This window comes from Carassius auratus, chromosome 45 (assembly GCF_003368295.1).
Source record: "Carassius auratus strain Wakin chromosome 45, ASM336829v1, whole genome shotgun sequence".
Lineage (NCBI taxonomy): Eukaryota > Metazoa > Chordata > Actinopteri > Cypriniformes > Cyprinidae > Carassius > Carassius auratus.
Window position 1 is genome coordinate 8,081,732 of NC_039287.1, and position 26,549 is coordinate 8,108,280.

At 36.1% G+C, this 26,549-nt stretch overlaps 1 protein-coding gene across 6 annotated transcripts; it reads left to right on the plus strand.

Annotated features, from left to right (window-relative positions):
- Positions 1–22: 22 nt before the first annotated feature.
- On the plus strand, positions 23–26,296 carry LOC113063112 (protein FAM49A-like). 6 transcript variants are annotated; one of them, XM_026233287.1, is made up of 13 exons: positions 23–176; positions 16,802–16,855; positions 21,732–21,812; positions 22,235–22,314; positions 23,626–23,747; positions 23,865–23,970; positions 24,071–24,207; positions 24,337–24,414; positions 24,524–24,640; positions 24,897–24,976; positions 25,476–25,602; positions 25,709–25,779; positions 25,870–26,296. In XM_026233287.1, the coding sequence occupies exons 4-13, from the start codon at positions 22,242–22,244 to the stop codon at positions 25,931–25,933; spliced, it is 975 nt and encodes a 324-aa protein (XP_026089072.1). In that variant the 5' UTR covers positions 23–176; positions 16,802–16,855; positions 21,732–21,812; positions 22,235–22,241; the 3' UTR covers positions 25,934–26,296. The 6 variants fall into 6 exon arrangements, with proteins under 6 accessions (XP_026089072.1, XP_026089074.1, XP_026089077.1 ...); XM_026233288.1 differs by lacking the exon at positions 23–176 and adding an exon at positions 10,746–10,857; XM_026233289.1 differs by lacking the exon at positions 21,732–21,812.
- Positions 26,297–26,549: the final 253 nt, after the last annotated feature.

Below are 26,549 nucleotides of genomic sequence, written 5' to 3' on the forward strand. Positions count from 1 at the left end.
TTATGAAGACTTGCCTCTCAGGTTGTCAGTTTGAATGGGAGCGCCTGTCGCTGTGTTCACGCGGGGGCTCGCTCTGGCTGTAATATCTAGTAACGTTAGACTCCGTTGACTGACTGAGTCGGCAGAATTGAAAGGAGTAAACTCCCTGGAAAAAAAACCTTTGCTATATAATACTGGTAAGCATACCTCGACTATTTAATGGTTTCTAGCTTATTTAACATAGTGGGGGAACTCTATAATTCGTTTATAAGCTTGTGTTCACAATAATCAGCGCGTGAGCCAAAAGGTTGCGTTAGCTCGCGCTCTAGCTCTCTGTCAAACGTCTCGATATTCCCCAATCCGCAGGAAGTGTGACTCCAGTTTACTGTAGAAAAAGTACGTCTCAAACTCTTAGCCTTGTTTCAGCAAACCTCAGTAACAACAATTTTTATCGAAGAGAAAAAGCGTTAGTAACGTTAACGTTAGTAGTTTTCAGTTACTTATTCGGTGCTTGTTTCTGCGACAACGGTTATGAAAACCACAAGTTTTAAAGGACGTTCAAACGTCACAGATTTATTATGTACTTTACCTGTACTAACTTTGTGTACTTTTTCGTCGGTTCGGTTGAAGAGCTTGATGGTGTTTTACAGTGAAGTCCACCCGAGTTGTCAGTTGGTAGTCTCATGCAAACAACGGTGTTTAACTGTCAACGGTTTGTCTGCTTGCTGTTTATTCAGAAGCACGTTTGTATGTTATCTGATTTTACATCTCAAATGCTTTTAAATGGAAATTGGGATTTCAAAAGCGTTACATCTAAAAGTAATATATAATTCATGTGTGTTTTGTCAAGGATGTAGTAGGATATAGACCGCTAATAATCGAACTAACGTCACAGTTGAGTTAAATGAGCAGTAATATCATCGTACAGTAAAGCACTTAACGTTACCTTAGGTTACTTTAAACTAAATGAGTCTGGTAAATGGAAGATTGTTTTACTTTGCATGGTTTTCATTTCTTCTGTTTTTGGACATTTAAAATAGCGTTCCAGTCATCCACTAAATGTAAGTCTATACAATTGCATTTCTCAGGATAAAGCTTCTTTGAAAGTGTTAAGCTGGGGAAGAGAGGTTCCAGTTTGTTATTGCCAACCTCAGGCCACAACAGCTGTTCCTTTACTGACACTCAGGAGAGCTGGGAAACTTAAATCCCACTCATTGGATCCTGTACAGGGATGGATGGAGCGCCAGTTATGAGGACACCCCCATAGTTTGAAGTGTATCTCTGAATTGCTGAGATACTTCTCACATTTTCTTCAGTACTTCAGTTTTTTGTGCTTCTCTGGACAGCCAGATGGTTTCTAGATGTTATTATTGTTTTCCCAGATCAATTGTGAAATGCTGCCTGCTGCCAGACGGATGGCGACAGCTGCGGTGCTCTGCCTCTGGGTATGGCTTTGCATGATATCTTTTGAAATGACAAGGATCTTATTTCAGGATAGTTTGATTAGGCTCCCATCCTGGCGAGTTTTCGTTGTGGTTAGAAAAGCACAAAAGCACCTGGAGATTGATAATGACAATGTGGACAAGTTCTTCCTCTTTCAGTAATATTACACATGCAAAACTGCATGAAATTCCTTTTTTTATATAGACTGTTGGCTGAAGCATTTTGCCCTTAGATTGATCAGTCTGCATCTGATTCTGAACTGAACAGAACAATATTTCAGGCCTAAATTAGTGTGCATTCCACTGCCTCTGTTTTCAAACCCATCCGTGCTGAGTAGCTAATTGATTGGTCTGAGTCATTTTTGTTTTTCAGGCTTGGATAGGCATCTCATGCCATGACGAGCATGATGGCAAAGCATGTGAAAGATCGCGAAAAGGGCGTGCAAATGGTTGTAGTGAATGTGGAGCATTTTGGCAGTTTGTAAATGCATTCTGTGTAGTCCAAAAGGCCTCCGCTGCCTCATCCAGCTGGCAACAAGGCATGTGTAAAATCACTTGTTAATCCACAGAGGTTGTTTGTCTGTTCAGTATAATACATGTGTTACAGCAGAACAGGACACACTTTCAGTTGTTTTAGCTGTCCAGGGTTTTCTACGTTTGATTGGATTAGTCTACTCATGATTTGTCAAGCTTTCAAAGCTGATTACACTAATATAACAGTACATTGTTATCACTATATCATATTGGTTATTGTAAGAGATTTTGTAATTTAATTTATTAGACGTTTAATTTTCCTTGCTCAGGCCATCCGCAAAAATATTTTGGTTTGCAACTAACAATAAATTGTTTTTTTTTAAAAAGGGTCGGTAGGTAGGTCTTTTTTTTTCAATGTAAAAAAAAAAGTAAATTTTGGTGATGGTGATTAAGTAGATATGAATTCAAACAAATTAGCATATTGTGACTTCACTGACTGGGTCTTCAACCCGTGCCTTCGTGCACACCATTGCAAACCTCAAAAAGGTAGTTAAAAACCTATTTACTTTTTGGTTGGTCCAGTCGATTCGTGCAATAGATTTTCGAACATAAAGTGATATTCGACACGGTCAAGGTTTTAGACTCGACGGGAGAAGGGATGGGGAAAGTTCTGGGCACAGTTTTTCCAGAACTTCATGCCAAGTTAAAGCGGTGTCGAGCTGGTCGGGTTACGGCAAACAAGAATATTTTTAAGGAAGGCCTCATTTCCTATGTTTTTACATTTAGATTACATTTGCTGCTCTCTAAAAAATGTCACTTAATTCTTTAAAAGCACTTATAATCAAATATGAGACCAACTGAGTTTGGTATCATCTGACTAATTGTTTTTGTACAGCTGGATTTGCAGTTCAATTACTGGATTTGTTGGGTTGAAACAGACGGACTCTTAGACTCATAAATTAATGTGCTTAGTAACCGAGCTTTAATAAGTATTTCTGTGTATTAATCAGCAAATTGCAGCTGGGAGATTTAACTAATTCAAAAAAATCAAATTCCTGATTTGCACTTCTGTAGTTCGGTATGCAAGTAGATAAATTGCTTGCCTGGTTCTTTGATGTTCTGAAATATGCTATATTGTGCAACACCATTGTGATGTTTTCTGTTGTTCACTTACGACCAACTTCCTGCTAGTTTTACACTTTTACTTTCTCCTTGTGTCTGAGAGTCAACAATGCTGAGGTTGATCACGAGGGAAGTAGCTTATTTGAAATGCAATGATTGAATAAACCACTGGTAATATTTTTACATAATATATTAAGTAGGATGTTTGTGAAAGTTTGTATTCTTACTGTTGTGCCTGAGAACTGAAGCATGGTTTTACTAGCTGCAGGCGATCGTGTAGGTGATAACTCTTGTGTCGAGCTGCGTACTGTGAGTTGGAGTGGTACCAGACCTGACTCCTCAGCTGGCATTTGAACTTGACTGTATCCTTGGCCGCCTGAGTTGTCTGGCTCTTCTCAAGTGATGCTACTTTTTCATTCAATTGAACAGCTGCTTGGAATTTAGATTGATGGTGTTTTTGTCCATGGTAACAGTCAGTGAAAGCACTGTGAATAAAATGAATAGATATTTTAGATATTTTTTTTTCTCCTTCTCTCTTTCTGTCTTTCATTTGGACTCACTTGTTTAAAATGTATGTAACCTGGTCTTTGATACACTGTTTATTTTTTGCTATCTATTTATCTGGACAGGAATTTAGCCAAATAACAAATGCTTTTTTTCTTCTTCTGATATTCAGTGAGGAATCCAAAAATAAATACAAAGCTAATGGCAGGATTGAATCTTTTTTTTTTTTTTTTTTTTGCAACAAATGCTGGTGCACTAGGGTAAAATTATTATTAGTATTTTTTCTTTAAGCTAGTGCTTTTTTAACCTACCATAGAGCAATGACAATTAGATATGGGCCCATAATGAGCTCAAAAAGTTTATGTATTTGTCCAAACTTACAGCTTTTCCTTGTAAGTTGGGCTGCACAATTTGGGAGAAAAATAAAATCGCTTTTATTTTCCTGATAAAAAGTGTGATTTAAATGCTATTTAGGGCTGCAGAATTTGGCCTAGAAATTTGTGATTATGTCAATATAACCATAAAATAACAACAATAATGATGATTATGATGTTTTGTTTTTTCAAGCCATCACGCTTTTATTTTGGTTGACAACAGCTGGTTTATAAGTGCTTTATAATAAGTACTTCTCATTAATTATTCTTAAAATAAACATTATAAAAAACCCAAACTAAGAGTAGATGCCGAGATGAATTTATGTGGCATTTACTGTGAACTGAGCTGCTCTGAGACACTGAAGACACTGGATTATAAGCTGCTCGTGTGAAAAAAAAACATACTTTCACACTTTCATCTTAAACACACTTCACATATATTTCTTGAAATAATAGCCTCTGCGATTTATCATCATGTTAAAAGAAATTGAAATTTTTTGATTTAATCAGTCCTACACAGGGTGCAATGGTGGAAACAACACAAGACCCTGCTACCACGACTGTCAAGACCAACTCGACAGTGTTTATTGTACGTGCCATTGGGGCAGCTGCAAAGTTATGCGTTTAAATGCGCGCAATAGGCTAAAATTTGCCAAAAAGCACCAACAAAATGAATTACCATTATTGTGACAGGGGGAAATAGTAAGCAGATACTAGTGTTTTCTGAGTCTGTGTCAAAAGGATGAAGTTTCCGATCCTGACTCGCCATCTCGTTAGACGTGCCTTTAGAGAGAAGTGCATCTTTATGGAATATAATTATAATTAAGAGTTTTTGTTTTTCATAGACATTTTTAAAGCTTTCTAAAGATATATTTATCATGTCTGTGAGGAATCCGTTTCGGTTCATTTTTGTAGTCCTGTTAAAGGCGAGATGGCAGAAAGTGCATCATGTATGTTTTCCTTATTTTATAAAATAAAGATTCAAGATCAAGAAGGCCAAACTACAGGAGTTGGCCATCCGAGGGGCATGTGACTGCAATTGAGGATAGTCCATAAGACTTTGAGCCCTGAGATGTTCCGTTTGAAGCCCTTAAAACACTTCAATTTAATTTTTCTTCACTTATCTTGAGATGTTTTAAGTTTAAATTTCAGCTCAGTGAAGCACTTTAAGCACCCTTTTTCAGTAAGTTACCTTTCTTGTAGAATTGTGCTTCAAATAAAGAATTTGTTGACCAGATTGTTAATCGTTTAGGCTAATATCAATATTGTATATATATATTGTATACAATATTGTATAATAAGTCAATATTGCCTATATGGACAGCGATTTTATTATATATATATATATATATATATATATATATATATATATATCTTCAAGAGGTAGTCACCTGAAATGGTCTTCCAACAGTCTTGAAGGAATTCCCCAAGAGATGCATAGCCTTTGTTGGCCCTTTTGCCTTCAGTCTGCGGTCCAGCTCACCCCTAAACCATCTCGATTGTGTTCAGGTCCGGTGGCTGTGGAGGCCAGGTCATCTGGCGCAGCACCCATCACTCTCCTTCTTGCTCAAATAGCCCTTGATGCCTTCAGTGTGACTCTACAATTTTCATAGTCATGAAAATAAAGAAAACTCTTTGAATAAGAAGGTGTGTCCAAACTTTTGGTCTGAACTGTATGTAAAACTTGTAAAACTGTGTTAATTGCGATGCGGTCGAAAATTTGGGTGCACCTAACTTTTGTGCTGGTGCACCTAAGAAAAAAAGTGTAACCAGGGCAACCAGTGCAAACCGTTAGTGCAGAGCCCTGCTACAGTCAGTACAGGCTTAAATAATGTTTGATGGGCAGTGAAGACCCTGCACTCTGCAACATTGATCTTTGCATCTTGGGTGTTGAGATCACAGAACAGAAGTGCTATTCAGACCAAAAGCAGGCTGTAAGAAGAATTGTATGCTCCGAGTCCTACACAGTTTTCTGACGAGCTGCGGAGAATGTCTCGGAATACCAAACCCCCATCAGTTTACGCACTGAGGCTGTTGTGTTTTCTACGCTCTTTTCCTGTGAATGATAATCCAAAATGTTTTTCCTACTTAAGTGAAGAGAAGCCATTATCTGAATGATCTAAATGTCTTGAGATACTATAAAGTTTAAACATTCATACTGTTAGGACTCAAGGTTTATATATGGTATTTGAATGGGATGTTTTGTTTTGTGTTGCTCCACCCCTCATAACCCTATTGAGCACAGTTAGTGCTGTACGGTTTGACCAAAAATCTGCATTTCTTTTTTTTTTTTTTTTGTGATTCTAGTGTATTCATGATTTAACCCTCTTTTTACCCTAACTGAGACTTCATATTGAATCAAAATGCATGAAACCACGATCAATCACGATCCAAACAAAGATAATACAAGTATAGTAGCATGTGCAGTTTTTTATTTAAATTAGATTGTATCATTTAATTTCACAGTTTAAAGTAAAAACATAATGTTACATAACATAACATGTAAAAATTGATATCCTGAATACACTGTAAGTCGCTTTGGATAAAAGCGTCTGCTAAATGCATACATTTTATTTAATTTTAATTTAACATAATGGTCTGACTTTAGTTTTGTGAAATTATGCTACATAAAACATCTGAATGAAATTAAAGCGGCAGATGGGCGGAATGAGAAAAATTCACTCTGACAGCAGGTGACACTTAAGTAACAGCTGTGAATAAGCATAGTGTTTCCTTGGATACCGCTGTAAACAAAGCAGTGCTATGCTTATTAACTCTACTTTTAATATGCATAATTTGGAGGTAAGATGAAAAGAAAATTTTAACTTTTCTAAAGACCGTCAGTGCCAATCGGAGATATAGAACCCCACCCTCAATTCAGTATTTAGAATGTTCATCCAATAATTCGCACATCGTGAACAGTGAGCTTGCTCTGATTGCTACAGTATTTTCTCCTTTTTGTGTTGTGACCTCTGCCAGGTATGAAACATAATCCTCATTTTTCTTTTAGAATTTTTCTTTTGTTTTATTTCAGCCATTATTCTGTCATTATCTGGCTTTTGTGAGCACCGAATGAGTCAGAATAGCGATTGCAAAAGAGAAAACATACTGAGACTTGAGGTTGGGCGACGTTTTCAAATTTGGCATCAGACAACATCTACAGTTAAATATCGTGATGGACAATGACATCAGTGGGGGAGAGCGTGGGGTGGCGGGGGTATTTGGAGTAGTGATCGACCGATATTGATTTTTTTATAACCGATACCGATTATTTGTATGTTTATGTACCCGATAACCGATATGCAGAACCGATATTTATTTACTGTTATACTTCTGTTTCGGACAATTATTACAAAACAAATGAGCTGAACAAACCATTTTATTTATAACAATCACTCCCTCCTTGCATACAAAAAAACAAAGCATTATATTTATACACAAATAAATAGAGGGGTCTGAGTCCAAAAAATTTAAGCGCACTGTTACTAAGTGTCTTTGTTTTAAAATAAAAGCTTTGATGAGGTAAAAAAATAAAAACAGGTAAAAAAATAAAGCACAAAAATGATTCTAACATATTGGTGGGGGCGGGAGGGCTATTTAGTAGTGTAACTTAATACTCCCAGTTAAGCAGAACTAGGTTTTAGTGTAGAAAACAGAGTCTTTCAGCATTCTGCCCAGTAAGCCTGCTTCCTTCAAAAATTTTATGCAGTGGCCGTGCTTGAGGTTTCCTGATCATCAACCCAGTCAGGTGCTGAGAAATATGAACGAACTTTTTACTATATAAAGTTAAACAGCACTTGTCAGTTGGCATTTTATGATCTAGATTCAATCTAACGTTAGATCATGAAATGCCAACTGACAAAATTGCTGTTTGACTATAATTTAATCAACCGCGATCGCGCATGGAGATAATAAATAATTAATTTCCACAAAGCGGTATATGTAGCCTATATGTGTATTAGCGAAATAATTGTTATGTAGTAAATGATAATATAATCTAGGGTGTTTAAACAAGATAATCTTGTCAAAAGTTTCATTCAGTGGCATTGCTTGAGGCTTCCTGATCATCAACCCAGTCAGGTGCTGAGCAATATGAACGAACTTTTTTTCCCGAGACTATATAAAGTTAAACAGCACTTGTCAGTTGGCATTTTATGATCTAAATTTAATCTAACGTTAAATCATGAAATGCCAACTGACAAAGTGCTGTTTGACTATAACTTAATCAACCGCGATCGCGTATGGAGATAATAAATAATTAATTTCCACAAAGCGGTAGGCTATATTTATATGTGTATTAGCGAAATAATTGTTATGTAGTAAATTATAATATAATCTAGGGTGTTTAAACAAGACAATCTTGTCAAAAGTTTCATTCAGTCGCCGTGCTTAAGCCTCCAGATCATCCGTCAGTTGCTAAGCAATATGAACAAACTTTCTCTTCTAGACTAATGGTGAGCAAATACAACAGATAGAGAATTAAATTCAACGCTTTTATTTTCAACATGCACTCATTCATATCTGTTTTATTTAATTCATGTAAAGATACGTCTTTATTGGGGCAGGACATGATGAATTACACTACGTGACTCAATGAGTTCGTCTCAATTGTTTAGAAACAAGCTGCATAAATTAACTATATCAGGAATTTATGTCTCAGATCTCATTTGTGCATGTCTGTTATGTTAAATAAAGTTGATTAATTAAAGCAAACCAAGTAGAACATATATTTACCTATGCACTGAGTTGTTGTTGACTGATCTCCTCAGACGCCTGGGCTGCAATGGCGGAAATCTCAAAACGGCCACAAGATGGCGCCGTAAATCGGCGAATCCGATATTACAAAACCGATACCCGATTATGGAAAAATGCTTAAATATCGGGAAAAATATCGGTAAACAGATACATCGGTCGATCACTAATTTGGAGAGGTGTGCCCGATGTGTGAATCCTTATAAGGGAAAACAACTAACGATTTCTAACACCGTGTCTACACTGGATGCAAGCGGCATGGTGTGACAAAATACTATAGAACCACTGATCTATAATAGAGATTCATTATATATAGATAATTCTATAGAACGTATTATAATCAGCGATGCTGTCTACACTGGATGTAGCATGACATGACCCCACAAATCCCTGACACAAATTTCAAATAATTTTCAACAGTCCCTTTGTCGCGTCCAGTGTAGACAGAAGCTGATGTGGCGCAGCACCACACGACAACTTTCACGTCCGAAGCTGGAGTCATAAATCTTTCTAATGATGCAAAGTTTGTCCAGATCAAGTTAGAGTGGGATGATTTAAGGTGCTGTGAATGTGAAACAATAAATTGAAGCCACCAACAGGGGTCCCCTATCAATTCATGATGCACATTGCTTGGGCATGTGTACTGGTATGTGTTTTATATATATATATATATATATATATATATATATATAAAGGCCCACCTTTGCCCATGTAGGGGCAAAAATCAACCAGCCTCCTTCAAGTCTCAGTCACATTTCCTGCAGCCCGAGGGAGGCACAGTTCTCTTAACCCAATTTTAGGTTTGCCATCCTCCACGGTCAAAACAGAGGTCTTTAAAAATGGATGAAACCATTAGGTCTCACCCTGTGGTGTCTCTGTTATGATATATAGGGTGGAGCAGCCCTTGTGCCTTTTACCTAAGAAATCAAAGCCTTTAATTATGACAGGACTTTTAGTCAGATGATCTGAAAATTAGATCTGATGGTGCGTTCATTTAAGAAGCAGTTCAGCATACTGTACTGAAACTAAGTATTTTATTACCTTACAGAGCAGAATTGTTGAAAAGCATCATTTAAAAACATGATACAATTTGTTAACAGTATGTGAAGATATATATGCTGTTTAATTTAGGAGTCTAGATTGTGTAGGTGTTCTGACAAACAGTATGAGGGTGTAGTGTGTAATTAACTAAAACAGACATGTCTGGCAAAGTTAAAGACACACCGTCCTTGACAAGGAGTAAGAGTAAGAAGTAAGAAAGGAGTAAGAAATCTATATAATCCCCCCCCCCCCCGCCCCCCAAAAATTGTATTTACATTTTTCTGGATTCCAGTTTAATGGTCGTAATCAAATGGAGGCATAAAATTTAATATGTCATTTAAAATAGGTAATCAAATTAAAATGTACTGATTCCTTTCATTTTTTGCCATGCAAAATGTTGAACATAAGAGGTTTCCTGTTAAAATTAAAATATGGGTGAAAGATTGTGTGATATTTCCTAAAAAAATAATAATGTTTTAATAACTTTTGACAAGTATTTGTCAAGACCTGAGTTTCTTTGGGTATATGAAAATATGCCACTCATTCACACAGAGACATGTGACTTCATATTTAAATGGCAAACTTCTTATGCATTAATAATTACAGACACTAGATACTACAGATACAGCCTTACTTTTGATTTATTTATTACTCATAAGCATATCTTTTTATTTCAGAAATTGTGCAAGCAAGTTGCTGATGTAATGAATTGAGATGGGTGGTATTATGCTTATTCACAACGTAACTGGTACACTATCTGATATTTTTATTTGCCTATGTTTAGATGCCCCCATATGAGGTCAGTAAGTACTGTGATATTTTTCCATTATCAGTGCTATCTCAGCAATGGCAGAATGGAGAAAAACACTAGAAATGAGCAACTTGCACAGCTAATAGAGTTGTTGTGGAGACAGACAGGAAATAGTTGTTTTTACTACACTGGTATTGGTTAGGCTAGGCTTTTTGTGTGGTGTTCTTTCACTGTGTTTTCTGCACTGCTCCGGTGTTTGTCAAAGACCGCACTCCCACACATTGTGCAGTACGGTCACTTTGCTACATTTCTCCATGGATGTTATCACAGAAGAAACTCTCTTTCTCACCAGATATTTTGTAGCATTACATGGCTGTGTGAGTGTGTCTGTGTATGTGAACCTGAGGCATTGCTTTCAGTAAGTACCACAATATTTAGACACTGGATCGGTTTTATGTCTTAATCTACCAACTCTTGTCATAAATCAACATCTTGTTGCTGTCTGTAAGCTGTTTCTACTAATAAAATAAAAGAAGAGAAGCAACTTGTTTTGATTTTCACAAAAGTGCAGATGGACAGAGTGATTTATGTCCTCTCTAATGAATGTTGCTGTGGACACGTCATTAAACCACTAAACTTTGCATTTTTGTTTGTTGAAAGGATAAGCGTTATCATGGTAATTAAATCATGGCCAGTATGACAGAAATATGTCACAGAACAATTCATATTGTATAAATGGTTTCTATTGTAAATAGCCATGTTGTAATTTATTTAAATACTTCATTTATAAAGTGTTTAATGTAATATTATCTTGAGATATACAACATTAGCCATCACATCTAGTTTTGTTACTGCAGTGCTTACAGTGTTTTCAAAATGTTATCATTGGCTTGTTACTAGTTCGACAGAAGAAAAGACCCGTTACATATATATACAGCAGGAATTAGACTTCGGCCTAGTTTATATTTGCTCTTGCTGTACTGAAGCCATTGCATTTCCCTGACTTTCCTTCAGCTTCTCTTCCATTTGTTTTCCATGGTGGTATTGAAGTTTTCCACTTCGTTGACTCTTCATGCATCTTAACCTCTGGATGAGCTGAGAGGACTGGCTCTTAAAGTGGTGAAATGCTATTTCATGCATACTGAGTTTTTTACACTGTTAAAGAGTTGGATTCCCATGCTAAACATGGACAAAGTTTCAAAAATTATGTTGTACGTTTGATGGAGTATTTTTGTTCCAAAAGTACTCCTTCTGGTTTGTCACAAATTTCGGAAAGTCTTTTTTGAGTATGGCTCTGTGTGACGTTAGATAGAGCAGAATTTCCTTATATGGGTCCTAAGGGCACTTCTGCTGAAAGAGCGAGCGCTCCCGTAGAGCAGAGCAGAGACATTCACTGATCAGAGCGAGAGCGAAATGTCAAAAAAGAAGTGTGTTTTTGGTTGCCAGGGCAAGACAACCCTGCACAGATTACCAAAAGAGAAACAGCATTAAGGGACCAGTGGATGGAGTTTATTTTGACAGAGCATCAACGGAGTTGTGCAAGTGTTTGTGTTTGTTCCCTGCATTTCGAAGATGCTTGTTTTACAAACAAGGCCCAGTTTGACGCCGGATTTGCACATCGTTTATTTCTTAAGGATAATGCAGTCCCAACGAAAAAGGGTCACGATCGTGTGTTGGAACCGCAGGCGGTGAGTAAAATTGCTTCAAATATCTCTGTGTTATTAACTTAGCTATCAGCGTGTAAGCACATCAAGTAAACAACATGTGATGTTGTCATCAAACTGCACTTTCCACATGTACAGCTTAAAAAAAAAAAAGACAACATAAAGTGGAACTTAGTCATTTTCCAAAACCGCTAAGCAAATATATACAGTTTCAGTACATACCACATAGAGACGTTGTTGCTGATGCTGCTCTTGTTAAATTTCAGCCTCTGGATCTGATTCTGGATCATAAATATACGCTGAATATGACTGTTAGCCATGGTTTGTTTTGGATGTTTTTTTCCTCACGGTAATGTCACAGCTTCCAAACGCTCTCAACGCAAAAGCCTACGAGCTCGTGATTCTTTAGCGGTACAATTGGTACAAACTATCTTTCTCTTATGAATATAATAAAACTAAAGACTTTTTGGAGTTATGAAGGATGCAGTACTACTCTATATGTACTCAAGATTAACAGGATATTGAGTGAAAACGAGCATTTCACCCCCCCTTTAAGATCTTCTTGAATGGCTGATATGTTGCCTTTATGGCTGCGTTAAAACATTTTGCCACGGCTCTAATGATGTGCAGAATGGATATCTGAAATTGTTATATAAATATAATCTTGCTTCAGGATTACAAGCCGAACTTTTAGACCAATAAATATATATTAGATGAAAAACCTAAACTTGAAAAAGTTGTCTTGGCAGTGAACTAAAAATCTAATTTGAAGTACTAAAATTACTAAAGCTAAAATTTAAAATTAAAACTAAAAATATATAAATGAAACTTATAAATAGCTAATATTGAAATAACACTGGTATATCCTTTCAAAAGCAGTATATACACCACAAGAGATATATAAAGGAAACCACGCATTTTCAAAAGATCTTTTAAATTAGCTAACTCAGTTCTTGCCATATTTTGTCACAAATAAAAATGCTCAGATATACTCCAAATGACTAAATATCAAGTATTCTGAGGAGAAGCTGAGCCCATTTTTTAAAAGTATTAGACTCTGACCAGCTGCTAACTTCCAGGACAAAACTGTTTGACTGTGAGAGGCAGATGGGCTCTTCAAACGACCCAGGCCAAATACCCGACAGCATGAAATATTCAAGCGATCAACTCCAGTTCCCATTCTCACTTGGCTGGCACACATAACAGTCTAACTACACAAATGAAAGTGTGATTTGTTTAATAGTGTCACAGCAATCATATCAGTGCAAGAACATAACATGACATCTGTTGACAAACTGTGGCTGCTGCCTAAAAGATATATTACTTGACTTGATCATTCTAGTTCGGTTTAGCAGCCGTCAGAAGCAATTGAAACAGATGGTGATTCTCAAAGGCAAAGTCCACTTACATTATTCTGTATGCTTGTATTTTTCCCCTACAGGTTCTTCTTTAATTAAAGAAACCAAAATGTATGGTTGACATCTGAGGCTTAATGCTATAGAAAAGCCATACATTTTTCAGAAAGAGTGTTTTCAGCTTATTTTCAAATAAAACTATCTTCAAACAATGGTATAAGGCTATTCAAAACATCATTCAATGTAAATTGTGATAAATGTAATTAATATTTGCAATTACAGTTTCAAGGGAATAATCAACAATTATGATTTTTGTCAATCATCCAGTCCTAATCTATTATCAAAAAAGAATCTTAATGTTTTATTTTATTATTATTTGTTTCAAATAATCAAAACATTTTTAATAGTTTTAGTTAACAATTACAGTTGAATAAACATTATTTGTGTATTGTTGTCTGGTGTTGAGGGAGTCATCACTATTTTTGAATCATTTTACCTGAATGTTTTTGATGTGTACATCTGATGAATGAGATTATATTACCATATAAAAGACTTCAAAGCTAATAGACGTGGATTAAAAGTAGGGCTGTCACTTTAAGTTCGAAAATCGATTGCACAATCGATCGGACTAACCAAAAAAAGTTTCGAAAATGAAAATAGGGAATAAATTTAAACCAAATATGTACACGATTAATTTTAAAATAATTAAACAATAAAAAAATATAGATGTAAGAAAAACTCACACACAAGCAGAAAAAGAAAATAAAGAATTCCGAAAGTGCAGTATGCCTAGCGAAAGCTAGACAGAAAATACCAGCAATTTTACGCACCTATATGACCCAGTGACCGTCAAAAGCGACCTCTTATGCAGCATTCACAACAAATGCTAATAGAGCATCTGGCGCGAATGATTTCAATGTTAAGTCAATGTAAAGATGCGTTTACGCGCGTCTGGAGGTCTCGCGGCGTGGTAGATGCGAATTCGCTTCATTTGCGCATCTACGCTCTGCTCTGGACCCCAAAAAAATGTTGATCGACTTGTTTTCCTGTCCAATAAATTTGTAATGTCCCTAGCCTTTAATTATGCCTGCCTAGTGCCGCCTAGCCTAAGTGTCTTACGTTCAATAAAAAAGCACACATGGCCTGTTCTCAAATCCATTTAAAGTTTTATTTTTTTGAACAGTTGTTTGAAATGGATTTAATCATTATTTAAAATAATCTTGGAGATTTTCGAATTGCCTAAATCATAAATGCAGCCGGGTTGAAGCCTGTAGTGATGTTTTTCTCTTGTTATGGCAGCCGTCCCCTCTGCATATATATTTTTTCGAGAATGTTGCACTCCTGTTGCTGTTTGTTATTCTGCACGAAACTTCATGCCAATAAATAAGAAATATTGCTGACTTGTGCATTTCCAGCGCTCTCTTTACGTTCGTTCGTTATTTGATGTTAAAAAAAAGGAAACGTCTTTTTTTTTTAGACATGGAAAATCTATTTTACAATCGATTCAATGAACACTTATGTCTTAAAAATCAAAAATGATTTTTTCACAAAAGTGACAGCCCTAATTAAAAGCAACAAACTGCCAAACTGATTTCATAGCGATTTCAACTTCTTTTCCTGAGTACATGGGAAACTTTCTACTTTCTAAAAACGAATGCCAAGCATGTGATGTAATTTATGATGTACTTATCCAAAAGTATGATCTAGTTTTGATCATCTTAAAACCTTCCATGCTAGGTTCAGCCAAATATGACGTGACTTCTCTGTAGACTTTGCTCCCTCCTTGATTCTAGGTCAGGTCGTAGTGTTCATCATCCATACTGTCATTGCCTTGGAGGAAGGCTGTTACTCATATGTGCTTTGCTGTGCAATAAACTGAGTTTTCATGGAGATAATTGTCATCCTGACATGACCAGCTTTTGTGGAAAAAGTTTTATATATTGTTACTTCAGTTTCTGCAATTTTTGGATTTTTGCATGTTGCAGAGATTCTCATATTTCATTAACTGAGAGGAAATATTGCATTTAAATGCAAATAATCAGAGTGTCGTCACTTCTTCATCCTTTTTAATTTAATCTCAAATGATAACTGCTATTCAGCATGGAGCAGCTTGTGTTATTGGGGTCACTGGAAAATTCCACTGCGATTTCTGAAAAACATGTTTATTCTCTGGGAATTCTCTTTTCCTGATTCCACAGATAAAATATCATCATACTGCTTTGGCCCAGATCATTGCATGCTAAAGGAGATCCTGCAAAGATACTGTGCACTTCTTAGTGCCAATCTGCAGTTGATTCGGAAGCTAAATTCCTCTGGTTTTGCAGAGCGTGGAGAAGACGTGCATACAGTGATGACTTCTTTAGAGATGGAAAGGTGCAGAGACTGAGGAGGGAAGCGAAGACCACTCATCTGGCATAAGACGAGCAGTCGTATTCCCATATTAGGGCGTGTGACTCCATGACAGTCCCTGTGGGGTCTGTTCATGCCCTGTCCTCAGGTTTGGAGGGGGAAGGGGTGTGGGGTGGGAAATCAAGTAAAGTTTGTAACTGGAACACTGTATGATGGGACCGTGGATGTGAGATGAAAAAGGGGGAAAGCTCATTTTAATCCTTTTAGGAATAAAGGTCAACATGTTGATATCAGCCCTTTTTTTTTGTCAGGACAGCTCTATAGAGAACTGCTTTGTGGATGAATTTCTTATGAAGGCAGCTTTTCCTTGACAAATGGATCTTTAGTTTGACAGCTTCAGGGTGTTTCACAACATGTGTGACAAGTTTTTAGCTTTCGTCATGATCATTCCTTGCATGAATGCCTAGTCTGTGTTAGAATTTTTTTCCCTTGTCTGTCTGGTTGAAGGCGTAAGAACTCTATGATTTGTTAATAGATGTGTGTATGATTTTCTGGTTCTTGCCCTCCAGTTTGTTTTTGGGTTGCCATTAGTTGCATTTGGCTGGAATGTCTCTAGATATTTAATACCTCAGTTAAAATGAAACAGCTGTGAAGTGCGTTTTAAATCTGATCGCAGCTTATCCATAATGTAATACTTTGAAACCTCTTTTTCTTATGTCATTGTTTATATGTGTATACTCATTAGTAATAACCATGTTTATATGGTAAGAAGGGAAACAAAATATTGTTCAAAACCTATTTTTGAAAGCATATAGTTCACTTTGCAATTTTTGTCAAAGTGATTTGTTTCAGCAATAAAAACTGATACAGTTAAGCTTTTTTATATTGTTCTTAATGACATTTTTTTTTTAGGAAACTGGCTACAATCCCATTCAGTTGGTTTGATTTTCTCATCCATCCCAACTTATTAGTGGCTCTGTGTTCTATTTTTCAGAACCAAGAACAAGTGGATGATCTGAAAGGAAGCATTCGTTCTCCTCCAGAAAAGGTAACACTTAGACATCCTGGTAATTATTTCCTGGTAATAAATTCAGATTTACATTTACATCACTCACTTTGATTAGGCTTGTTTGCCATGTAACGTTGCTCCTCTTGCCACAGTATGTAACATTTCCTTTATGTGTAAGCAGATGAGTTTAGAAACACAGCCAGACTCTGTAAACTCTGATTCCACAAAGCAGGAAGTGTTGTAGTGTTGGCCGGTGCCTCTCCTAACATGAGGATTTGATAAACAAAAAACACTGTCACCATGGGAACCTCATTAGGAAGTGAATAAACCAGTAATTTGTGAAGTTGTAAATATTGCGGCTGAATGCAAAACCTGAGCAAGAACAATCTCTGTTTAAGCCCGGCCGAGATGCAAAAGTTCATTGACTGCTGTGTTTATGAGCTGCTCAGCAGGCAGAGGCTAACAGAGGTCTTTTCAGCCACAGATGAAGTGGATTATTGTTTGGCTCACATAGCCTTTATTGCAGCATACATGGTTTAATTGCAAAGCACAGAAGCTTTTGATTTGATCTTATTCCAGAAGCTGTGGGGGTCTTAATGGTAGTGTACGTCCATCCAGGGTAGGGCTTAACTTAAAGGGAGAGTCCACATTGTTTTTACATTGTACTTATATTAAAAAAAAAAAAACTAAATATGTATTTAATTTCTGTAATAACATTTATAATTACACTGTTGACCCATACTTTACACCTTAACCCACCCTTAAACTTACCCATACCTCCAACCCTCTCCCTAACCTTACCCCTATCCCACCTCAATAGCAGCAAAAAAGTTTTACAATGCAATATCAACACAATAAGTACATTGTCCTTATTTTTTTATGTAAGTACATAGTCGTTAAGGCCACCTAATATAAAGTGGGACCTCTTAAGTATTTAAAATGGTTTGTTAATTCATAGTAGTATTGTTATAGTTTACATTTTAAAACCATATAACACATGCAGCTAGTACTAATATCACTAAAAAAAAATCCCTGCACCAATGATAAGAATTTGTGTTAGGTCTTACTGTAGTCTCTTTAAACAGGAAGTTGGTCTGTGTGACACTCCCTCACCAACTTTCCTGGTTACTCTGGTTTAAACTCGTGTCCCTCATCACACTTCACTTTCTTTCGTGCTAGCTCTCAAAAACATGTAAGAGCACTTGTGAAAGGTTTGTGAAGGAAGTAGGTTTTCATTACACTGCACAAACACACTGCCAAGGCCCCTCCAGCATTTTTACACCATAAGGTCACCTCATTACAAATGCAGGTCAAGGCCTGTGTGTACTCATGTGTTTTTAGATGCATTTGTAATGTTTTTTTTTATATGTAATATGTGGGCAGTGTGCTGGATTTGTGCATGCTGTGGTGTGATGATTCATTCTGTGTAATGAATAGAGTTAATAGTGAAGGACACACACATGCACGCTCACAAGCTGGGCTTAGAAATGGGCAGAATGTCCTGTGCCCACTTTGTTTCTCAGCCACCAGCGTGACAGTTTCTCATGCTTTTGAAAGTGCAGTTGTTCCAATGATTGAAGCACTTTATGTTTGACAGGAAGCTCATTTGAATCGCCTGCACTCATGTGTGGCGGTTAACCACATACAGCAGAAACGGTATTGTCTTCACATCCTCTTGCACATAAGAGCATCAGGAGGATCAAACTGACTTGTGGATGTAACCTTGCGTTGCTGTTTTATAGGGTTGGACATCGAGAAACAGTTCCAAATAACTGTATATTCGATGAGACACGTGCAATTCGATTTCACGTAACTATTCCCGAGTTCACATTTGAATGTGATTTTAATTGTTTTAAGTGCAGTAAGGTAAAGAACTTGCACACTGTTTTGTATGCGCGAAAAGTGCGAGCACAGAAAACCACAGTCCCGTGCGTGTTCTCGGCCTGTGCTCATTCTCAAACCGTTCTATGCTTTTCCACTGCAGAAGAGGTAGTTCAGGCCGGAATTGACTTCTTTCACACCTTGCAATCAATATGTACAAAATTACATCAGTATATCCTTGTAAACACAGCCGTTTTTGGCCTTAAGGTGAACGTAAACAGGTGAGAAAGAAAACACGTTTAACAGTACTTTAGATCCTTTAGATCCTGTGCGAGTTCTCGGCCTGTGCTCATTCTCAAACCGTTCTATGCTTTTCCACTGCAGAAGAGGTAGTTCAGGCCGGAATTGACTTCTTTCACACCTTGCAATCAATATGTAAAAAATTACATCAGTATATCCTTGTAAACACAGCCGTTTTTGGCCTTAAGGTGAACGTAAACAGGTGAGAAAGAAAACACGTTTAACAGTACTTTAGATCCTTTAGATCCTGTGCGAGTTCTCGGCCTGTGCTCATTCTCAAACCGTTCTATGCTTTTCCACTGCAGAAGAGGTAGTTCAGGCCGGAATTGACTTCTTTCACACCTTGCAATCAATATGTAAAAAATTACATCAGTATATCCTTGTAAACACAGCCGTTTTTGGCCCTTAAGGTGAACGTAAACAGGTGAGAAAGAAAACACGTTTAACAGTACTTTAGATCCATGTGCATTCCGTGTTAAAAGAGACAGCAGCCTAATATACGTGCTGCCTGTCGTGAATTTTAATGAAAGAACAAAAGAAAATCATTCACTTACTTTAATTAGGATTAATCTATATTTATGAAAAGAAAGCTGCAGGGTTTTTAGACTTATGTTTTCAATTTCTGTAGACCTATCTGAAATTTGTTCAGTTGTATTTATTTATGATATTGCTAATTGATTTGTTTGTTCCTATTTTATTACTGACTCTTTACTTGTCTTTAACAATTGAATGTGTGAAATTTGTTAGTAAGTAGTTTGTAGTAGTTTGTTAGTATATATATATATATATATATATATATATATATATATATATATATATATATATATATATATATATGCTGCTGTTGAAAGCTAATGCCAGATGGTGTTATTATTATAGTGTGCACTTGCTCCCTCTGCTGGAGCAATGAAGAGTCAATGCACTGCAAGTATTTTAAAGTCACCATGAAATCAAAATGTGACCTTTTTTGTGTGGAATATGCAGTGTTTATAATAAATAATAAAATCCATGCACATGATTCTTTTTACCAAAATAAAAAATCCCTCCTCTTCAGCCCATCTGCCACATGAGGTTGCAGAAATAAGCAAACAGCAATTGGCACATTTGCATGCACACATTTATATATGCTAAGTACCAAAAAACTGTTCATTGAAATAATCAGTTTTACTGGTTTACATGAATAAACCAGCAATGTGATTAAACCGTGTTTGCAAGACTTTATTAAAAATCTGTTTATTTCCTGTTGATGGTTACATTAATCATTAACAAACTCAAAGTATTCAAAAATGTCAGGGGAGACTCATTCTCCTCTCATATTGGAAGTTTCTAACCACTTCCCGAACCACTTGTCTTATGGCTGCATGAGATGAGAACATTTTTTATTCAATTTCTTGGGTAAAAAATAAAAATAAATAAAGTCGGAGTTTGCAGTACATTTCCACCTCCCGTACCGTGAAACATTTGCCGTGGTTAGATGTGATTCCTCTGGTATATTACACAGGTATTTACATGCTGAGCAAAATCAGGGTAATTGACAAAAATCAAACTATGTTGAACAGTTTATGCTTAAAGGCACAGTAGGTGATTTAGTTTAAAACAATTTTTGTTATGCTGGTTGAAAGTCTCTTCAAATCCAAATATCAGTCACTAAGTTATGTCATCAAAATGTATTTATATGTATTTATATCATCTGTGGAAGGCGTAGGTAATAAAATATTCATCCAATCAGATTGTTTGGTCTGAAGATTATGATAAACTGTCCTACCTGCCTGTCATATATCATGTAACTATATTATGAAATATATAGATTCTCAAATAAGTGTAAGTAAATGCATTTTGCATCTTTATAGATCATGTTAGGTGATCTGTAATGGGCAATGTGCAAAGTAGCCTAATGTCAGTGTAATCTATTAACGACACATATTTGTACCTGATATGGGTGTCATGATGTGAATTTAATAAAAACGTAAGTTACTAATTATAACACTTCCAATGTAAAGAAAGAGCAAAGATCATTTACATTATCAAAGAACTTTATCATTGACTTCAGTCTAGCCAGAGTTCACTTTCAAAAACTCTTATTATAAATCACTGAAGCTGCTTACACTGTGAAATTAATGTCTTGCACTGTACACACATCTGCACTTTGTTGTTCCTGATGAGTTTATGGTTTAACATGTTTACATGATCACATGCAATGTTGCCATATTAAAAATAATGATTGGTTTAATCTGTTTAAGAATGTGGATGTAAATTCACTCTGTGATACAACAATTCAATCTGTCCTAAAATCAAGTCGATGATAGAGTGCAGTTATAACTTGAAATTATTATTTGGCATAGCCAGTTGGTAGAATAAAGATAAAGCAGCTCAGTTACTCAGTAACAATTGTGCTGTGTGTTTTAAAACAGCTGTTATAACCTCATTTGAAATAAGAGTATATTAGAGCATTTCAACAATTATCTCTCTGAAGGGCATATGAGCAGAGATAAGTAAAATTGACCTACAAAGAAAACCAGTGTCTCCTGTGTGAGTACCTGTTTTTAAAGTAGTTCAGAGTACCAGCATATTCTTTTTCTCTTCTAGTTATGTGCCAATTTAGATTACCTTGATTCTCTAGAACATGTTACTGAAACTTTCACATCAGTTATTGTTAAACATGTAATATATTACAGTTCTAATTGCAGCGCTCACCATTCTTGCTATACTCTTAATGAAGTCACTGTTTATTAGTGATTTTACATTTCTGAGTTTTATTTCATGCAATTGTTTTTTATTATTATATCTTGATTAGGTTTTGCTGGAATGGGTAATCTTCTAAAAGTCCTTACAAGGGAAATAGAGAACTATCCACATTTTTTCCTGGACTTTGAAAGTAAGTTTTGAGAAGAGTTGGAGTCTAGGGTTGGCGAGACTCTATAACCAGCTGTTTTTTCCCCAGTAGTGGCAGGAGGAGCTAGACTGACAGTCTCAAAGCTCTTATAAGACAGCTTTCCCTCTTTGCCTTCTTGTGGTGAAAGTTTATGCTTCTTGTTGTCCAGAGCTGACGTTTTGTCTAAAGTAAAGATTTCTCAGTGATTTCTTTAAGTAAAAGGGAAAAGCAAAGCAAAAAAAATCTGATTAAATTTTAAATGATTACCATTTTCACCATGAGAAGTTGAGGGAATTCTGTGTTTAGGAGCATTAGACTTTGCAGAATCACTCTTTAGCGCTCAGTGTGACATCCTGTGTTTTTTTTTGTGTGTGTCTTTCTACCTTTTTTTTTCTTCTCGTTCTCTTCTTGCTTTTCTGTTTCAGAAACCAAATGGGGAATCTGTTAAAAGTGCTCACTTGCACAGAGCTTGATCAGGGGCCAAACTTTTTCCTTGACTTTGAAAGTGAGCAGAGCTTTTGGCTGGCCCTGGTGTCTATCACTTTTTTTCCAACTACTAACATTTTGCAAGTATCATTGTCAGAATTGTCCTTGCAAATCTACCTGTCACAACGCAACAGCAAAACAGAGCTTCACAATGCTTTTGCATGTGCAAATAAGTTTGAGTTAGCATATTTGATCTTTTTTACATGCGATCTTTAATTCTAAGGACTTGCAAATTCGAATTATAAGAAATTGCAAATACAAAGATATTTAAATCTTTTCTTGAAAATCTAAAGAAAGAAAGAAAAGAAGTAAAACCTTGAAAATCTGATTTGTTGTTGGCAAATGTGCATGACTTATGAGTCTGTATATCAGTTTATATATCACCTTCTCAGTTTATAACTAACCACATGTCCAATATGGCTACGTATATCTATGTAGCATGATACTTTTTCTGGAAATGATCTCCTTACTCTTTGCAGCTTCTGCTTGTTTTGTGATTTTCTGATCTCTGTGTGTCTCATTCTGAATTCTCAGCTCTTTCAATCCTTTACCTCTGTATCCAGTAAACTCAGAAATCCTTTGTGACCTTATACTTAAATACCAGTTATATTACACTAAACATTGGACTTAGTTTTTTCGTCTAGAAACTTTAAAGAGAGCTTTACCCAAAATGTTCAACATTTCCTGAGTAGTTCCTTTACTGCTTGATTGTTGGCATTTCAACCATAACTCATAATCAGTAAATCTTTTCTTTTGATATGGGCATCTCTATGAAATGTTGTAATATTAGGGAACCTCTGGTTTAAAGAAAGAAAATAATAATATATTTATCTGTTTGTTTGTGATTTATAGATTTACTCTTAAAAATATTTGGGTTCTTAAACTTTAATTTAATTTATAAATGTCATGTCATTACATTACATTAGATAACAAAATATCAAATCAAGTGGCATTTATTTTAAAGCAAAATAACATTAACACACTTTGGAAGCAAAACCCTTCACCAGACAAGGTTCATGTGGTTTTAAACCGCAAAACAATTGCTGATGTGCTGATCAAAATTGAAGTGCTTGGCCACTTTCTGGTTGTGATGGCGGTTGGGTGGTGAACTGGCGAATAACTAATTAAAATTATGACATCATATATGCATTTTACTTCACTACAAAAAATTAGATTGGCATTAAAAAGGCTTTAATTTGGAAAAATGGAAGTTAATTTGGTTTTCTAAAGCTTCTAAAGCACTTGGTTTGATATGATATCTAATGTTGTAAAATGAATTGCATGTAAAAGCTAGTACTTGGCAGTGCATAATGTCATTTATTTGTGTCAGACGCACAGCCGACAGACTGTGAGAGAGAGGTGTGGAACCAGGTGAATGCTGTTCTCCAGGAGTCCGAGAGCATCCTGTCCGGCCTGCAAGCCTACAAGGGGGCGGGCCAGGAAATACGAGATGTACGTCTGATTAATAGTTCTGATTTGGCTTTGTGGGTCAATTAGTTGTATTTAACCACATTTTGTGGATTATATTTCCCATGCCAGATGAAATCATGTGACTTGTTTTCATTTTAGGCAATACAGAATCCTAGTGACATGCTCCTTCAGGAGAAGGCGTGGAACTCTGTGTGTCCCCTTGTCATCCGCCTGAAGAAGTTCTATGCTTTTTCATTGAAACTAGGTACACTATTCATATATAATTACCTATATCCACATACTTCTCCTTAATTAGCACATAATGTCAGCTCTGTATCAGATCCTTCTTTCTCTCTTCCTTGTAGAGGAAGCACTGAAGAGCCTTTTGGAGTCTCTGACATGTCCACCATACACCCCCACTCAGCACCTGGAGAGGGAGCAGGCCCTCGCTAAACAGTTCGCTGAAATCCTGCATTTCACCCTCCGCTTCGATGAGCTGAAGGTGCCAGCTGCTTTACTGATTACAAAATCATGCACCAAATTTCATATAAGGAGAATTAAAAAAATAAAGGGAAAAGCATTGATTGCCACTGTTATGGTAAATTCCTCATTTAATTATTTATTTATTTAGATGAGGATTCCAGCTATCCAGAATGACTTCAGCTACTACAGAAGAACAATCAGTCGAAACCGATTAAACAACATGAATGTAAGTGCAGGAATGTGCAGAAGACATGAGATAAAATAATATTGTTTACACTGCTGTGTTAATGTCTATACTCATGTGTGTGTATATATATTTTTTTTCTTCTGTCAAGCTTGATATTGAAAATGAGGTCAATAATGAAATGGCAAATCGAATGTCTCTGTTCTACGCTGAAGCCACGCCTATGCTGAAGACCCTGAGCACAGCAACGACAAACTTTGTGACAGAAGTAATGCTTTTTTCTACAGTCGCAATTTTAGCACTTTAATTCCCATCACAAATACTGTACAACACTACGGTCCAAAAGTTTGGGGACAGCAAATGCTCTAAATTGATGATCAGAAGTAACAGTAAAGATTAGAAATGTCAAAAACATTAACAATCTTACCAATCCCAAACTTTTGAATGCTAGTGTGTAATGATCAATAAACTGTAGATACATTGTAATTTTCAGGTGATTTCTTCCTTTAATTCTTTCCCTGTAGAATAAGACATTGCCTCTTGAGAACACCACAGACTGCCTGAGCACTATGGCAAGTGTATGCAAGGTCATGCTTGAGACACCGTAAGTACTCTGGTTTTTGTTTTTGTTTGATTTTTTTAAGTATTACTGCTTTAATTAACATATCATTTTATATATGCCTTAACATATGCCTTAAAAACAATCACGGGAAATCTACTCTGAAATGTTGTAATTTAATTTGTGTTTCAAATGTTTCAACGGCTAGACATTGCTATTTGGGCATTCTTGTGTACAGTAATAACTGGCCAATAACATAAGTCTGTGTGCTGAAAGAAACCACTCGTGTGAGTCTTAGCGTAATAACGGTTTCCTATGGGACATGGGTCTTCCTCATGGGGGCTAAACTAACCGAAATTTCAGAATGTTTTTGACTCAGTGGAGACATTTGTACACTAATTGTTTAACAGTCAAGTATGCTTTTTATCAACTAATTATTGATGACTGGAAAAATCATGGAAATGAATTTGTCAAAAGCTGTGGAGTGCCTGTGTTGAAGTGCATCTTTGTGGCATTATGCTGAATCTTTTTCCTCTGCTAACAGAGAATACACAAGTCGATTCAACAGTGAAGACACACTTCTGTTCTGTATGAGGGTGATGGTGGGGGTTATTATCCTCTATGACCATGTGCATCCAAACGGTGCCTTCAACAAATCCTCCAAAATTGATGTAAGGTTACATTCTCATATTTTCTCAATCAACCAAATCTTTTTTTGACTTGAGTTTAAAATGACTTTTTATCCCCATGTAATGTGATGTAACACACTTTCTCTAGATGAAAGGATGCATTAAAGTCTTAAAAGATCAGCCAGCAGATAATGTTGAAGGTCTTCTTAATGCCCTCAAGTAAGTTCCCCTTCCTGTTCTTAAAAAAAGATGCTGTAGATTGTGTAATGAGTTTCAGAAGTTATTTAATCTTTCTGTTGTCCTCCAAAGGTTCACCACAAAACACCTGAATGATGAGTCCACTCCAAAAAATATCAGAACGATGCTCCAGTAATGGTTTTAAGTGAAATGGGTCAATATTCTGACCTCAAAAGATGTATATGTTTACATTTATTTAAGGACTTAAATGTTAATATTATTTACATAATCATTCCCTCCAAGTTGCTGCAATGTAAAGAAAGCAGACCTTTATTCTAAACAAATTGCCTATACTGTCGACAGAAGCATAAATTAATAAAAACCAAGCATCCTTATGAAATCCTTTTTTCAAATGAATAACCATCATCATGTTAACCAAAAGAGCTGATGCACTGGTTGCGAGTTACAGTGAAATTCAGTCAATATTGAATGAGTAAAGTGTGTTGGGATAGTTGTGCTGTTGTATTTGTAATAAGGTAATGATGAGAAAAGACAGCTTAAAAAAAAAAAAAAAGATCATAATGTGATGTAACCATTTTTTTTCCTTTTTCTGTTGTTTTAAAAAATCTGTGGTTTGGCTAAAGGTGGAGATATCAGCTTTTTTGTTATTATGTGATGTGTGTTGTTCATGTCTTTGTGCCTCTTTGTTTCTAACACATTGATGAGTATTGAATACAGCTTTAAAATCTCAAATAAAATTGACATTTTGATTATAATTGTGATTTATATTTTTGATTAATGTTCTCCAAGAA